Here is a 16201-nt window from a genome sequence, read left to right as displayed (position 1 = left end):
TTGAACGCGGATATGGCAGTACCCAGAAAGCAAAAAGCTGTACTTAAAACGGCTTTTAGTTATGTCACATTTTCACAAGAAACAGAGAACTCAAAATTACTGCTATACTCCTCAGACAGTTTATTTTGGATTTTTTTTTTTTTTCATTAGAATTTTAATGATTATTTTGCCTTTTTGAAAACTTGCTATTGAAGACACATTCATCCAGATAGATCCGAATTCTTTAAATGCTTGTCTGCTGGGATATTAGTCATGGCCAGAAAAGATACAAAGCAGAGTTCTGGAAAGATGTTCCAATCTCTGGCTTGAAAGCGGGTAACTCCTAAAGACCTTGTGCAGGATAGAAGACTACCATTTTACAGCATCTTAGCTCGACAAAAACTATTTTCCATATAGGCAACATGACTTATAATAATTCTGGAAACAGCTCTGAGAGGTCTCCAATACCAACGTAAGAACTGTTTACTAGGAGCAGTCCTTCAGACTTTATTCTACATTCCAGAAACATGCTCCATTTCAACTCTGCCTTTCAGTTTTGAACACGAAAAAAAAAAAAATAATGCTTCTTTTTCACACAGGCCACTGAACAATATAGCTATTCTGCAAACTGATCTATTCTAAGCTTGGAGAATTCTGTACTGTGGTTATGCTTGCCAAAAATAATTTATAAGAAAATAAGGGAATTGTACCTGGTGGAGAACATCCTTCACAGAGGAAGCGGAAGTACCAAATTTGACTGCGGGCTAGAAAAACGTGCTAATAGAAGAGAAATCACCACACCCTTTTATGCCTTAGGCTGCAAGTTTGAGGAGACACAGAACACATGCTCATCCCTTACAGAAGTGCCTGCTGGCAATGGGTGTGAACAAATTAATCTGGGAATGGCTATATTTCACAGTTTTGAGAAGACTAGTGATGAGTGAGGAAAAATAAACAACTTGACTGCAGCTTCCTCACAGTGATTATTTCAAGATAGAACCATCATTGTTCAGTCCATTTATGGACATACTCTGCATTAGTTATCAGAAGTTTATATTCACACCTATAATCCTTTTTTTTATATTCTCTGTCATCTGATGAATATTACGAACCCTTTATGTTAGATAATTTTGTATATGAAAACACAAAGTCAGCTTACAACCTAAATAATTCAGACTTCCTAATATCTCAGAATAAAGCAAAAAGACACAGAGTACAAAAAGACAATGCTGTTCAGCAACACTGTAGAAACTGGAATTGTCGTATGACTTCTAAATTAGTAATCTTCTATGCATGAAAATCAAGACTTAAACATTATTTTTAAGTCAATGAACATGTGGATAAGAGTGACATAGCTGATAGATTCTACTTGAACTTCCAAAGACCTTCATAGAAATTTGCTTTAAGGACTCCTAAATAAACTGTATCTCCTACGTGGTAATAGAGGAGGACCTTTCATGCATAAATAACTAGTTAAAAAGTAGGAAATAAATGTTTGGAATAAACAACAATTTTTCAGAGTGGAAGGAGGGATCTGTACAAGACCTGCATTTTTCCATGTGTTCACAAATTATCTGAAAATGAAGGAAAGTGAGATGATGTTGCTTGCCAATAACACTAACTCATGGTAGTCAAAACAAATGCCAACTGGCAAGGCTTTCAGAAGTCATTTGCTAACATGTCAGATTTCTAAAATGGCAGATGATGTTCGCTTTTCAAAGATATAAAATAATGTCTGCCAAGAAAAAAACAATTGATCTCTGAACCAGCTATTATCACTCAGGAGACACTCCAGGTCTTGGAGTTATATAGATAATGTTATGAAAATGAAAGCTCAATTCTCAGCAGCACTCAAAAGAGCAAATTCAATATTATGAAGTATGAGGGAAAGAATAGCAAATGAACCCTGTTGTTATACTCCCCTATATATACAAGGTGTGCTCCTATCTTAAATACCTGAATGAAGATTTTGACCCTCAGATCAAAAAGACTAATATGGAAATAGAAAAGATACAGAGAAGAGCAACAGGTAAATTGAAGTTATAGAATGGCTTCCTTGTGATGAGTGAACGAATACAGAAGGATCCGCCAGCCTGTAGAAGAATTGAAGGAGCGGTGATATCACACAGCGCTGTGGCCTATTCTGTTTTAGACTTCTGTGGAGAAGGTAAATTTTACGTAAAAATTTTTTGTTGTTTCTTACAACAGAAGTAAGGATCATCAAACAAAATTGCACAGTGCTAAGATCCAACCAAACAAGTGCACTTTTTCCACAGTATGTGTTTAAATGCTGGTACTCATAGCCTCATCATGTTGTGGATAACAAGTGTTAATGGGGGCTGAATTTTGAAGATGTGACGCAGAAAGAATCTGCAAATACAGACATGGTCATGTCTTAACAGAGGTCAAGGCTGAAGAGGACATTCAAATTAAACATCTGTATAACAAGCATATGATACTGGCATTTGTACTGGTCATGGTATGAACTGCCAGCAAGGATTTGCAGAGAACTAGGATTTTAGCCATGTTGTGCTTAACCATTGGAGATAGGACTTTGATTTATAGTTTGAAAAGCAGGAAACTGGGGAGGAGTATCCTTCATCTGTGCAGAGATACTTATACTTATGAGGACAAGAATATACGCAGAAATTGACACATAAAAAGAAGAGCAAGATGTCAAAAGAACCTTTTCTCAAATCACATTTCCATTTGTCTCATTAACAATTCATGCAAAAATCATTCAAAGTCTACTTAGAAACTTAATAAATAACAAAATTTGAAACTCCACTGATTTCATTCACATTTTTATTTTTAAGACCTCTCACAGGTATGAGAATCACAAAATAGAACACATGCAGAAAAAAGCCCTACCTGTCCAAGGTAGTATCAGACCTATATCTTCCAAGTACAGCTTTCTGATCTTCCTTTTCATTTGTGCTACTGCCACAAAAAAAGGTTAGAAATGCTGCTTTGGTCACTGTTTTTATTAAACAACTCATCACCAATAAAACAATATATGTCTTGAATTAACGCATCATACAGGATTTCAGACCATCCAGGTGTCAACAGATGCAACCCTTCATCCATTGCAATCATCGACTTAACAATTATAGAGCCCTAAGTCAGATTTACAGTAGAAACATATAGAAAATAAAACTGAACAAAGAAAGCTCTTGCTAAAAACGGGATATAGTAAAAAGATACTCTCTTTTCTTTAGGAATATAATTAGAAAAGGTTTCAGATACTCTACTGTACCTGTGTAGGCTATCCTGGGATTTGTATTGATTAAGCACAGCCCTTCCATAGTTTTCATCAGCACTTCAAGCAAAACAAAGACCATGGTTAGTTAAAATTTGAATATTAAAGATAGAATATTCTTGGCAAAAGACTTCTGTCCTCAATCAGATTTCACATCTGTCTACTCCCACCACAACCACACCAGCTACAGATTTATGCATTAGACTCCAGACATTTTGGAGTAAGAATTATCTCTTTCTATGTGCAGTTCATGGACCAGATAATGAGGGCCTGGTCTAAAGGTGGTTTCCACTGTAATACAAGTCCTAGTTTTCACTACAGTAACTTTCATCTGATTCTCACTTAAGCTCCCTAAAAGAACTTGTCAAGATTTATAATCTTCATGCTTGTAAAAAGAGAGTCAGATTGCATTCTTGCAACCTAAATGTATGAAATGTGGGATTTTTCTTGTAGAGCAGAAGCCTGACATCTCATTAAATGCTCAGCGTTCAAAAGTCCCAAAGACAAACAGTCAGTGAAAGTCCAGCAGACTAAGAGTTCCAAAAGGCAATCAATATCTCATCAAGATAAGCAAATAATAGGTATTTGATGAAATTTATCTAATTCTGGTTGATACCAATCATGAAAAAGTAGACACTCCAAGAAAATGTGCATATCACACTGAACTAAATACAGAAGAAATGTATTTCATAGCTCTCTTACCTTTCCTCTTCAGGCCTCTTTTTTATCCAGCTGTTATCTTGCAAAAGGGTCCGTCGTTTATTAACATCATGAGTAGCCTGTTGTCTGCTTTTAATTGCAACAGAGGGGCTCTTACTATCTGCAAATGCACAGAAAAATGTCTTGAAAATGAAGGTATGGGATAATTTGGGAAACTTAAAGTACTACTAGAAAGGCTGAAATATGTGAAAGTTTAGCGCAGATTGAATCTTCATCTATCACTCCTGTTTAGTGCAGTCCATTTCCTTGAAAAGTTTGTGGTTTGATCCCTTCAACCTTGAAGAGACTGCAGAAGCCCAGTTTACCAAAATAAATTACCAAAACCAAAATAAAAATACATTTTTAATGTAAAGAAATAGCACAGATCTGATAAAGGAATTATGAAATATACAAGCAACAGTAATTTCAGGAAAATCAAATTAATGAATCCTATTTCCTGGGGTGTTGTCTGTGGTTTTTGTTTTTTCAGATGTGTGACAGGATGCAAATTTCAAATGAAAGCTAATCTTGAGATAATCACATGGTTCTCTACCTACAGCCAGCACAACATGTGTGGATTTTCAGGTTTCTCAAAAGGGCCAGACTCGGTTTGAAACTTTTTCCTCAGTGGCTGAATGAACAGGGTCTCTTCTAACCAGCTACTTAGTTTTACTGAACTTTTAATAAAAGCGATACCTTTAAGGTATCTTTATGTCAGATTTAACTCAAATTGGTGTATGGTTTCAAAGGTTATTGGGAGGGGCAGACAGACATGTACACCCACATGCTGTGTGAACATGGAAGCCTTATTTACTTATGAAAACAACCTAAAATATCTTTGCCCAACAAAGCTGATATTTCGTATATTAAGGAACTAACTAACTAGTTCACTTGATTTGTGAGAATATATATTCTTCACTGTATTAGAAAGCTCCTTTTGTTTCCTTTTGTGAGGGGGTTGGCCCAGAAGCAAGCAAAAATATTCAATGACTATTGTCCCGTATTCTCAGTTCTTTTTCTCCCCCCCTAAATTTCATATCATCAGCCTGTTTGAGGTGAAGGGGAATACTGTTTTGCTATTTTAACATTCCCTTTTAAAATTGAAGACTAGAAGTTGAGCCCAAATAGAAACTCCATTTTTTAATTATGATGTTTGCCTCAAACTTTACCAGACAAGAGAATATGAAAAATTAAGTACACAAAGCCTTTGTCAATAGCATCCAATTAATCAACAAATTGACTGATGAAGAATACTGAGTTTCTTAGGTTTCCCTTTAGAGACATTCATTATTTTCTCCATGAAGTCTTCACTCTCTGAACAAAAGGAATTCAACACCAGCACATTTTAGGAGACATTATTATCTGGTGTTCGGTAAGGACATTTGACCATAAAGATTGTGTATAAAAAGATCACACTTCACAGAAAATATATGCAGTCAGTATTATGTCATTTGTCAGAGCTGTATTTTGGCATTCTGCTGTGATTTATAAGAAAATGTAGCTCTTGCCTTTAATCCAAGAACCTCAGCTGTAGTGATAACATGAAAAATGACAAATAGCTACAATGAATGGAAGACCAAATTGTAATAAAGCACAAAAGCATTTATTATAAGTGACACAATGGCCAAGACTGATTTTTTAAATACATTTTTGTTATGAAAGAATAACACTGCACTGCAAAGCTAAAATTCCATCTAAAAATGTATATCTCACTGTAACCCAAACTGTCTTCTCTTATCTGTTGCAATACACTGTAGATATGTCTATACTGACAAATAAAAGAAGGCCAGTGAAGGAATTAAATGATTGGGACTCATCATTCATATTTGCATAGTTGCAAACGTTGTCTGGCTGTGTGCTGGACTTGCTCTCTCCAAGACTGAGCTGCTAAAGTGACAAACATTTAATAAGCATGGTTGTGATAGCACGGATGTGTGTTGCTGTCTCTTAGCTCTGACGCCAAGGTTTGGCTTTCTTTTTTTGAGCAGCATAGATGCAGCCCTTTGAGATCATTAAGAAATGAACAGGTGCTTCAAAGATGAGATTTGCAAGAATGTGCTGACAATCATGGTAGATTAAGAACAAAAAGTTATCTATCCTACTGCATGATTTCTGCATCAGCCTGTTCACTGCCAATTGATCTAGTTTTTCCCTTAAAAATATTTATTAAAATTTTACTTTAAAGACTTCAAAAACTGAAGACCTCTCCAAAAAAATCCCAACCTCGCCTGCATAACTACAGTGGTTCATTAAAATATTTATTAAAATAAACACTTCTTGCAAACTGAAAAGAGGAAGTACCTCCATCAGTTTAAACAATTGCATTGTTTCATAGTCACTGTCAAGAGTGGAGACAGTTGTAATTAGCCAACAAGACTATATTAATTGCATTTGCTCTAAATCTTTACTGTTTTGAATATATTGATAATACTAGCAATGACTGGGATGTAATAGGGACTTGGATGAGCATATATAGATAGAAAAAAAGCTTCGGAACATTCAATAATCAAGGATTTGAATGAAGATCCAATAGCAAAAACTATACCTTCATAAATATTTAGATATTTTTAACTTGGTACAATCACTTGCATTGAAAGAAAAAAAGTTAATTTTCGAAAGTAGGAAAAATGTGAGTTCAAGTACATGCATTCCAGAGATAAAAATTCTCTACAGCAAGGAATAGCTGATGGCAACTAAAGAGATGGAAATGATTCCAGCATTCCTTTCATACTAATAGTTTTAGCCAAACATCCTTTCAACTGTCTGCAATACATTTTAATCTGTGCTCTACTGTCAGCCATCACCTCCTCTGAATCTTGAAGAAAAACTCTTCAATGACACAAACATAATATAAACATTTCTATATATTCAAGAAGTACTCAGTATATATCCAACCATTAAAATTAACATTGCATATGCAATATTGGCTTTTTTCCAATGGCATTTTAGGAAAACTGTTATCACCTACCCAAAAATCACTTGCATTTCACAGAAATGATGGCTTTCTTAATTACTTAGTGCAAAAAAAAAGGGGGTTGGAAATCTCCTATAAGGGCAGTAGCCAAGCAATATATATTGTATTTTCTTTTCAAGAAATGGCACAAGCAATTTGCTAATGCATGAGGCCTTGGGTTTGCTGAAGTGTACTCATTTCTGGTCTAATAAATGGTCTCCTGAATTTCAATTAGAAAAATAAATATAGATCTGATAAAACAGTTTAGGTCACATGAGCGCAGGCATATGGAGCTTATCCCCTTCTTATTTTATCCATAAAAATTTTATGTCCTTAACACCGTAGAGCCAAGCTGCCCCCTGGCATGGCTGTGCCCATTTTGATGTACTTAGGCCTGGCTCATCCCAGCCAAACCAGGTCCTCATGCACCTCAACGCCCTTCAGTCTCTAAAAGTAATTTGCAGGTTCAAGGGAGGTGGAAAATTTCATTGCATTTCGAGTTTGCCTCTGGTCATTTTTCTGCACAGAAAGCAAACCCCAGCCCTCCTCAAGTTCTGTCCCTCCAGAGGAACAAACAATCCCATCTGACTATGATTAAATAGCTTTTCTCTCCCCTCCCCCCATTTTAACATTCCTCAGTTTCTCCTCATTTCCCCCTAGTGAGTGGAAGAGACAGTGCAGAGGGCAATGTCTGCCCTGGCCACCCTCCCAGCTGCCATGTTCCTGTGGGGTTTCCCTGGCAACCACAGGCCTCAGCGGAGGGGAGCGCCATCTTGTACCACACTGCCCAGCCCCACTGCCCCACCACACTGCACTGCCCGGCGCTGTGTTTCAGCCTGACTCTCTGCCAGAGCAAGCTTATGCACAACACCACTAGCGTTGTGGCTGAAGCCGGTCCTACTGTGAATCTAATAACCAGCCTGCCACCGCCAAAGAATGGGGGCACGCCCTGTGAGGGACCCGCCTGATGGGCATGGTGGTGCCTGGAACTTCTTAAGTGCCTGGAGAGCAGAAAATGAAGGAGACGCAGTATTACCGCTTTGATTGGGAGACTGTTTTCGTATGCTGAAAGCTGACATTGCGTTTGGTAGGGTGTCCTTCTGTGGCAATCTAAAAGAAAACATGCAAAAGAAAAAAAAAAGAAGAGAGGGTTGGTGGTGAGATTAGGAATAGGTTTTAGTTCGTTTGCCACTTTGATCACCTCCTCACACAAGTTTAGTCTAATAAGGTGGAATGACTTAGCACTAGCTGCAGCCCACTTTGAAATGAAGCTCAGGCACTGGGGTGGCTTTTCCTTCCCCAGTGATGACCATGTGTTGCTCCTGCCCTGTGCCTCTGCCTGTCCCATGGCCTCTCCCTCTTTGTCCTTGCTGGGACCTCCTTCCCTGAGAACACGTCAGGTGGTGGGAGCTTTCGGAGAAGACAGAGTAATGAAGAATGGGGTGAGGCAATTCGCTTAATGGGAAAGACGATATCAGCCTGGTGCTCAAAGCGGCGCCTCGAGCGCATGTGGGCTGACCCGGCCCTGCTGACGGGTCTCGCAGCTCCGGTGGCCTGCAGCTAACGTCGGGGTCCGGGACAGAGGCGCTTCTTCTGCCCTGCGGCAGTTTTCCAGTCACTGATGTCTTCCCTTATCTCAAATCAGGTTAAATAATGAGCCTCCAAGACTGCTGATTTCAGAAAAAAAATAATATTATTATTTGGGAGTCGAGCCACTCAAAAAATTTCACGGTATGCTTTGAAACTGGATTTTGAATATCAGCCTTCCTAGAGAAAGCATCAAGGACAACATAATGACATTTTAAAGACAAAAAAAATCCCCCTTGAGTAAAAAAAAAAAAGCAATCCGAAGATTGACTTAAGAATGTGGACAAAACTGACTCTTAAGCAAAAGGATTCTTTTTTGAAAAGCAGCATTTTCCAAGAAACCATTGTTAAGCTGGAAAGCTCCCAACCAGCTCTGCTGGTCAGGCTGCTAAAATTTACAGAAGCACCAGAAAACAGTTTTTCTGACAGAAGCAGTTGTTAAAAATTAGAAACATTACCAGTTATCTTTTTTTTTGCAGACGTAGAATGTATTGCTCACTCACTTAAGATAGAGTGGACTGATCAGAGCCTGTGGATGTTTCTTTACTGATGAAAGGTGAAGGTGTTGAATTTTGGCAAAAGCTTAGCAAAAATACTAAAAGTAAGGCTGACAGCGAATAATACAAAACTAGTGGATACCACAATGAATTGCACTCAGAGAAGGTTTTTGTTTTCTATATTTTTACTGCCAGATAATCACTAAAAGAGCTTATGATTACCAAGAAAAGAAAGCAGGAAGCCAAAATCTGGATATAAACAAATACAGATCTTTTTTAGAAAGTAAAGATATAAATACAAAAATAATATTGGCGTTCAAAACTCTGCATATATCTTACCCAGTTGTGAAATTCCAGATGTTTATAAGAGTTTAAGATTCTGGCAGTATGATTGGAAGTCTCTGAGCCACACTGCTTTCTTTTAACCTTAGCTGCTGGTATCAAGCATGCATTGGCATGGTGTGTGTAGAAAACATGTGATCTGATCTGGTTCCCACCCAGTAAAAATATGCTCAGGGCTATGGTAAGCCTTATTAAGTTTGCAATAGGTTATAAAATATCTTTCAAAATTACTGATTTAAGGATTTAAGCAGATATGCACCGAATTTCCTAGAAACTGTTCAGGTAGGTTATCAAGCAATCAATTTTAGATAATAACCAATCTTGCTATAAATTTTCCTGAACTGTGACAAGATGATAGAGAGAACTCCAATTTATTTATGTTTTCAGCTTAGCAACAGATAGACATCTGATACCGGTCTTTATTTCAGTCAGTCCCAGGATAATAGGAAGCTTGACATTTCAGTATATTTCACAAGCAATGAGTGTTGGCACTTCTTCATCTGGAGAAAAAGCAGTAGTTTTGTGTAGAAGGAACTTGGATTTATTTTCTAATAAAGAATTTTAAAGCCATTTCCTACGGGAAGTGACTCATAAAACTTTGAAAATGGAGCTCTCTTTTGTGGAAATTAAACCAAACGTAGTCATTCTAAGACTTTGAATATCTTGTTAAACGTACGCATTTTGTAATTTAAATATTTCTCATTAAAAATGACAGGAAGGTGCTATGTAGACTTCATGCTATACTATAGCCTTGCTTTCCATAGATTCATGATAGGAACTGAAATTTCTCATAGAACTGGCAAGAAAGTATCATACACCTTTGTTTAATAATAAACAAGAAAGCCTCCGACATTTATTCTGAAATATAGATTATCTCCAAAGTAAAAAATCCGTACATTTTGAGGCTTGCTTTTAAAATCTACAGAATAACTACAAATGCATTAATGACACTGACATCCTGAAAAGCAACTGGAAAGCAGGTTTGCAACTCCAGCTTGTACCCATGCATGACAAAAGAAATTCCAGCAAAGAACGAAAATCAGTCCAGAGCAAAAGTGTTTCTTTCATCCTCCATTTAATTGAAATGGTGTTTTATCTCTTGTCCTATATTCATTTCTTAATGTTTTTAGGGCAAAACAATATTTCTGTTGCACGTGTGTACAGCATCCAGACTAAACTACTACCTAGTCTCCAAACCTCAAAGTATTACACATAAATGAATATAAGAAACAGGCACACTCCCTTTTACAGTCAGCACTGAAAATGTGCCAGGTATTTGGAAATTTTAAACCCAGGCATTTTCGTCTTGCAGAATACTGGCATATTGTCCTCATGGTTTACTTCTTCTTCAGAACTTTTAAGTTGTATATCAAAGATTAGTCCATTAAAATTTAAAATGCAAATAAAAAAAAACCAAACACCCCTACTTTAATCTCTAGCTCAGACAACCAAGAATCCTCGTAGTACAATTTAAATTTCAAGATCTTAGAAATGAAAAGAATCTTGTGTAAAGAGACAGAATACAACTCATCAAAGCATATCTTTCTTGGTCTTCACTACTGTGAACTAAATGTGTGTATATGTGTATCTGTATATGTGAAAAGAAGAATGGACAGGAGACTATGAAGATCACATTCATTTAAAAACTTCAGCTCATAAAGATCTGGAATCATCACATTGTTCACACAGGTCAGTCAACTGTTTATCCTCAGCCCATAGTTCAGCAGAGAGAAAAAAACATTTTTTAACTTTGGAAATGAAATAGTGAGAAAGAGAAGTTATAGGCTTCTATCATGTAGTAGTAAATTATGCTTAGGCATTCCTAATAAGATCTCAACCACTGAAGCAAAACAACTCAGCTGGAATGCAAAACAAAAACAAACAGGAACGCAGCTCCAGTGTAATTTGAATTTAAAAACAGCGTCAGGAAACTTTAAAAGAAAATTAAGACTGCCCCAGCCAGTTGAATGAGAAGTTCCCCAAAAGTTTTAAGACATGCTAATTCTGGATTCAGACCCTCCCCTATTTTTTGGGAAATCCAAATACAATCCCAAAGAAATCCAGAAAAAACTTCAGACGTGACTTCAGCGCAAGTCAAATGCCCCTCCAAGCTGGTGGTAAGTTACCCAGAAAGCAGCATAGATCTCCAGTTCTATTTTTATAACAAATCGCCATATGCACACTTCTACATCTCCTTTCCATGTCCTATAGTGAATGACCAGCAGAAGACCTCAGGCCTGCCTTAAATTCTCAAAGCTAGACATTCTAGTTTTCAGCTGGGCTGAACACACCCATTCTTCTAGCACAGAGTCCCCTTACCTTCCTTCTTCTGTTCTTGGCTGTAGCTTTCTATGTAATTAGGTTTCACATAGATGTATTGCTATATTTAAAAAAATAAATAATAATACAAACATTTCCTGTAAGAATCATGTTTTCCACATCAGACTGAACTAGTTACAACCAAAAAAAGTCTTTGTTCTTTAGCTTCTAGCTATGACAGTGATTAAGACCTTATTTATAAATATTCAGATTATATGTATTTTGCTTTTAATAAACAATATTTCTTTCCACAGCTTAGAGGTACTGTATATCATCCCACTGTATAATAAGTAATTCAACATAGTAGTTGTTGAGAGAGCATCGAGGGAAGTAGACCTTCTTCTCTTAAAAGCCAACACATTTGTTTTTATACTGAAGTTTTTCATATACAGCATTGCCAAATGTGAATATCAAACTTCCTACTATTATTAATGAACTGGGTGATACTAAGAGTTGTAGATGAACAACTAGTTTAAAACAAAAAGGCTTCAAAATTTTCCCATCTTCCCACTTCTTGTGCTGCTTTGCTAAAGCAGCCTGGATTGTAGATAAGCCTCTGAGTTTGGCATGTCCATGCAAAATGCCAGCTGGAACAAACAGGTTTCTTATACATGGCTCTACACAGCCACAGCTTGCTGACTACTGTTTGCTACGCTTTCTTAAAGTTCCAGCTTTTCAAAAACATCTAATATCTGCCATTCAAAAAAGAAAATAAACAGTCTTTGTTCTTTCCTTATCCCAAATACGAAACTTTCCACCGAAATGTCATCTTGAAGGACTATTCTGCTCTGAAGTAAGCTGAACATTCAGTGTCTTGTGAGTAAACAGAGCTCAAAATTTTAGAATTATTCCAATAGAAATCTAATAAAAGCTTAGGAAATTAATTTTCCACATCATTTATGTTTTAATCCATTCGCTTGTTTTCACTATAGTCTGGAAGAAATTTTGCACAGAATAATGATTGGTGAGCGAATAAAATGAAGGCTTACTTTAGCTTTATTTTTTGATTGGCTTATTTGGTTTTTTTCCATTGGAGCTGTCAATAATAATTCTATACTACATGGATTATCTTTCATTTATGAGATGGATATGGATATGGATAATATGACATTTTGAACAAAAGCACATTTGATCCTACTTAATCACAGTTTCAAAGCACACTATAGTAATTCTTTGTCTTCATTTAACAACTTCCATGTCAGGTCAGCAAACTTTATTATTTTCTCCATCATTTCTCTTGAATATAGTGAGACGTAGATGTGTGAGCAAGCAAATGATTAAAGTCATTCTGACTTCACACAGGATAAAGATCTCCAAGCCTTAGAAATAAGGCACCGTGGAGACACATCATTACAGTTGTTCTTCTAGATAGAAATCCGTAAGTCTGTGAGGTGAAATCCTGCTGGTTTGGAAGTCAACACCAATTTTGCTGTTCTCTACATCCATAATTTCTCCCCTCAGATATCAGAAGTGCTGTGACTGTGCTGTCAGACCTGGCTACCTAGGCTTCAACTCACACAAGCATTTGTATTTCTAAATATGTCTTCTCTTCTTGACCACAGATCAAGGCTGTTTTTCAAATCACCATCACAGCTAGAGCCACCAAAAGCTGTACCATCCAAACATATACCATTTCCAAACATATGATCTCCTAAATATGCTTAAAGGTCCACTTTGCCAGGTGCAGATCTGTATGTATAACTGGTGCTGCACTTTCTTCCCTACAAAATCGTCACCATTATGCACTGCTGTAGCTCCAGATTGTAGGTGAGGACATGAAATAGAAAGAATACTGGCATTGCTAACTCAGCATGATACCAAGTGTGCAGTCAGAAGTTAACAAATGAACACTTGAGTATCATTTATATTCTTCAAAACTATAAGTAATAAGATTCTCTTTATTTGGCAATTAGTTAGTCTTTTTGTCCTTTTGCTGAAAATTACATGTAAAAATAACTACATTTATTTTGCAGATATTAAAGAACAACAAAAAATGTTCCTAGAATGAATTTTTTTTGGGGGGAGTGACATAGCAGAACAATAGACGTATAATACATTTGTAATCTTCTGGAAATAATACATTGTGTTTAAATAAGTATTTTACTATACAGTTTAGGCCACAGAATTGATACCAACGCTCACAGAGAATAGGAATAGTATGTCCATAAAAGAGAAAACAGGCAAGGTTAGTACAGGCAAGGTAGGACTAGAGAACACATGAATGTACGACAGAAATCATTCATCTATTTGTAGCAGAAAGAGGTCTCAGAACTGGTTTTTCAGGACGTGGGCGGAGGAGATTCTGTTTTGAAAAAAATTAAGCTTTGGAACTGTCACTAATGTAAAATCATCTGCCAAGTCAGAACCCAAATTTGAATGTGTTTTCAAATTAGAAATATATGATCAGTTTTAAATGGCTTTTTTTAATAGACTGTAGAAAGGAAGTGATAATTTTAAATTTTTTTATTCAACTTTTTCCTTTCACTTTGCTAGATTTTTAATGAAGGACCTTACTGTTCATACATGGGTTCAGTTTTTGGTACAGATAAAGTCATTGTATCAAAGCAGAAGGTGTGTTTTTTGCTATACCTTTTGCAAAGGTGGAAATGAAAGCAAACTCTTGCACTTTTTTCCCCCCAAAATCATATACTTGAAACAAATTCAAGTAAATGAGATTTTAATACTTTTTAATTCTAGATAAAAATTCCAAAGAAAGAATAAAGAAACAATATAATGAACCAAAGAGCAAAAATCATATCAAAACAGCCATTCATGAAAATTGATCTGAACAGTGAGTTTGTGATCAGAGAAATAACACTAGAATAAAATACGATTAGCAATATAATGTAAATAATAAAGTAATTAAGAGAGTAAGCGAAGAAAAGATTTCTGGGAGGTCCAGGGTATCAGAACACCTAAACTGAGACACTTTAAGAGCTGGGCTGTCATAGTCAAGTTCTCCGTGTTTCTTGAAAATCAGATCCTTTGAAGTGGAATCCTTAGTTGGACACTAAGAAATCACAGATCATCTGAAAATGTAGGACTTTCAATACATGGTATATAAAAACAGAAAAGTAAATGCCCTTACCTAGGTATGGTAGAAGTTAGTGTCCTAGCGTGCCTCAGTGTGGTAAGTCAACCTGGAGATAGCTGGAAATGAGGTACAATCAAAACAGACAGAGAGCTGACCTGTTGTTCTCCATCCAGCTGTCTGAAAAGTCAAGAGATTTCTCCTTCAGAGGCTGAGTCACTTAAGGAGGAGGTAGGAGGTGTGGAAAAGGGTGGCACCTTGTAGAAATACCAGATCAATTAGAACTACCAGTGAGTTGTTATACTTCTGTGCTTGCTGTACTTTTCAAGTGCAGTAGGGCTGGGTTTCACCAAATGAAGTGCTTTCACAGACCTTGAAACAGAAAACCGAGCAATTAGTATTTGGAAAAATATACTATGCTCATTTGGATTTTCCACAGAAATACACGCTGCTGAGTTATAGGGCTGCCTCTCAGCTAGAGGGTTTCGGGTATTTGCACAGGTGAACATGAAGAAACAATGTATTTCAACAGAGGAAAATTCTGCAGAAGTGAGACATGGGGAACACACACTGGAATCTGATATGCATTAAGTATTTGCACTGTTTGAATATGTGGGCAGAGGCAAAAGACCTGTGGGGGAAAACCCTCCCACATGAGATCTTGTTGCACGTCCCTCTTATCTGTGCACATTTGCATTCTCCTTCAGTACAGATAGTAATAAACAGAAAGGAGAGAAGAGACTGCCTTCACTTCTCTTTTTTTTTTTTCTTCCTTTACAATGGCTGCAATACCTTTCTCTGTAGACTAAGAACTGCCTTGCTATTAATAAATACAGTAGCAAGGAATATGAATTTCCTTACAGGAATGCTATATAGGACCCTACGGTTCTGTTTAAGATACAGAGTCTGTTTTTAACATATCTTATACAAGCCCACATTTATTTTATATTTGGGGAGCTTTTGTAATGAAATATGTAAGATGCAGTTATACAAGATTCTGAGTAACCTTTAGTCCTATTGTCTTTTGTGAAAATTAAGAATTTCTTTCAACACAAAAGAAGCAAACTCGGACACAAAGTAACTTACTAAATGCCTCCTTAGCCATATTTCTCATCCTTAGTTTTGCTGATGGTTACCTCTTCGTAGGCTTGGTACTTAGTAGCATGAAGTTATTGTCTAAACAGTGGTTATATCTGATAAAATACAGCTGATGAAGCAGCGGAGCAGGCAAGAAAATACCAAGTATAAACTACTAACTACCACAAGTTTCAGAATTAACGAATACAAACAAGCAAACCTTTCTGAACTTTGTACATCTCCTCTTCCGGGTTTCTGAAAACTAAAAATACTTAGAGCAGTCCTGGCACGTTCAGGTACACCATACTATATGTTTATCTTTTTACGATCAAGAAGAAAACTTTGCAAATGCACTTCTTTACAGACATATTACAATTTAAAAATTTTAACACACATGCCTCCCAAATGAAACAAATGTCTTCCCTCATAGGCAATGCATGGTGGGAATCAGCTTAAAA

The 16201-nt window shown here is 36.7% G+C and overlaps 1 protein-coding gene across 1 annotated transcript in view; it reads right to left on the bottom strand.

Annotated features, from left to right (window-relative positions):
* The window catches only part of SCEL (sciellin), a 43148-nt gene extending 35179 nt beyond the window's left edge, over window positions 1-7969 (bottom strand). Inside the window, exons 1-2 of the mRNA XM_009894033.1 lie at window positions 7927-7969; window positions 3941-4058 (exon numbers count right to left, since the gene is read on the bottom strand). Coding sequence (XP_009892335.1) covers window positions 3941-4058; window positions 7927-7969 — 161 coding nt within the window. The remainder of the gene's footprint in view (window positions 1-3940; window positions 4059-7926) is intronic.
* Between the last annotated feature and the right edge of the window lie 8232 nt (window positions 7970-16201).

The sequence above is a fragment of the Charadrius vociferus genome, unplaced genomic scaffold, assembly GCF_000708025.1.
Source record: "Charadrius vociferus isolate BGI_N301 unplaced genomic scaffold, ASM70802v2 scaffold11, whole genome shotgun sequence".
Classification (NCBI taxonomy): domain Eukaryota; kingdom Metazoa; phylum Chordata; class Aves; order Charadriiformes; family Charadriidae; genus Charadrius; species Charadrius vociferus.
Note: the sequence above shows the minus strand (reverse complement) of the source record. Positions and strands in the feature narration are given on the sequence as shown.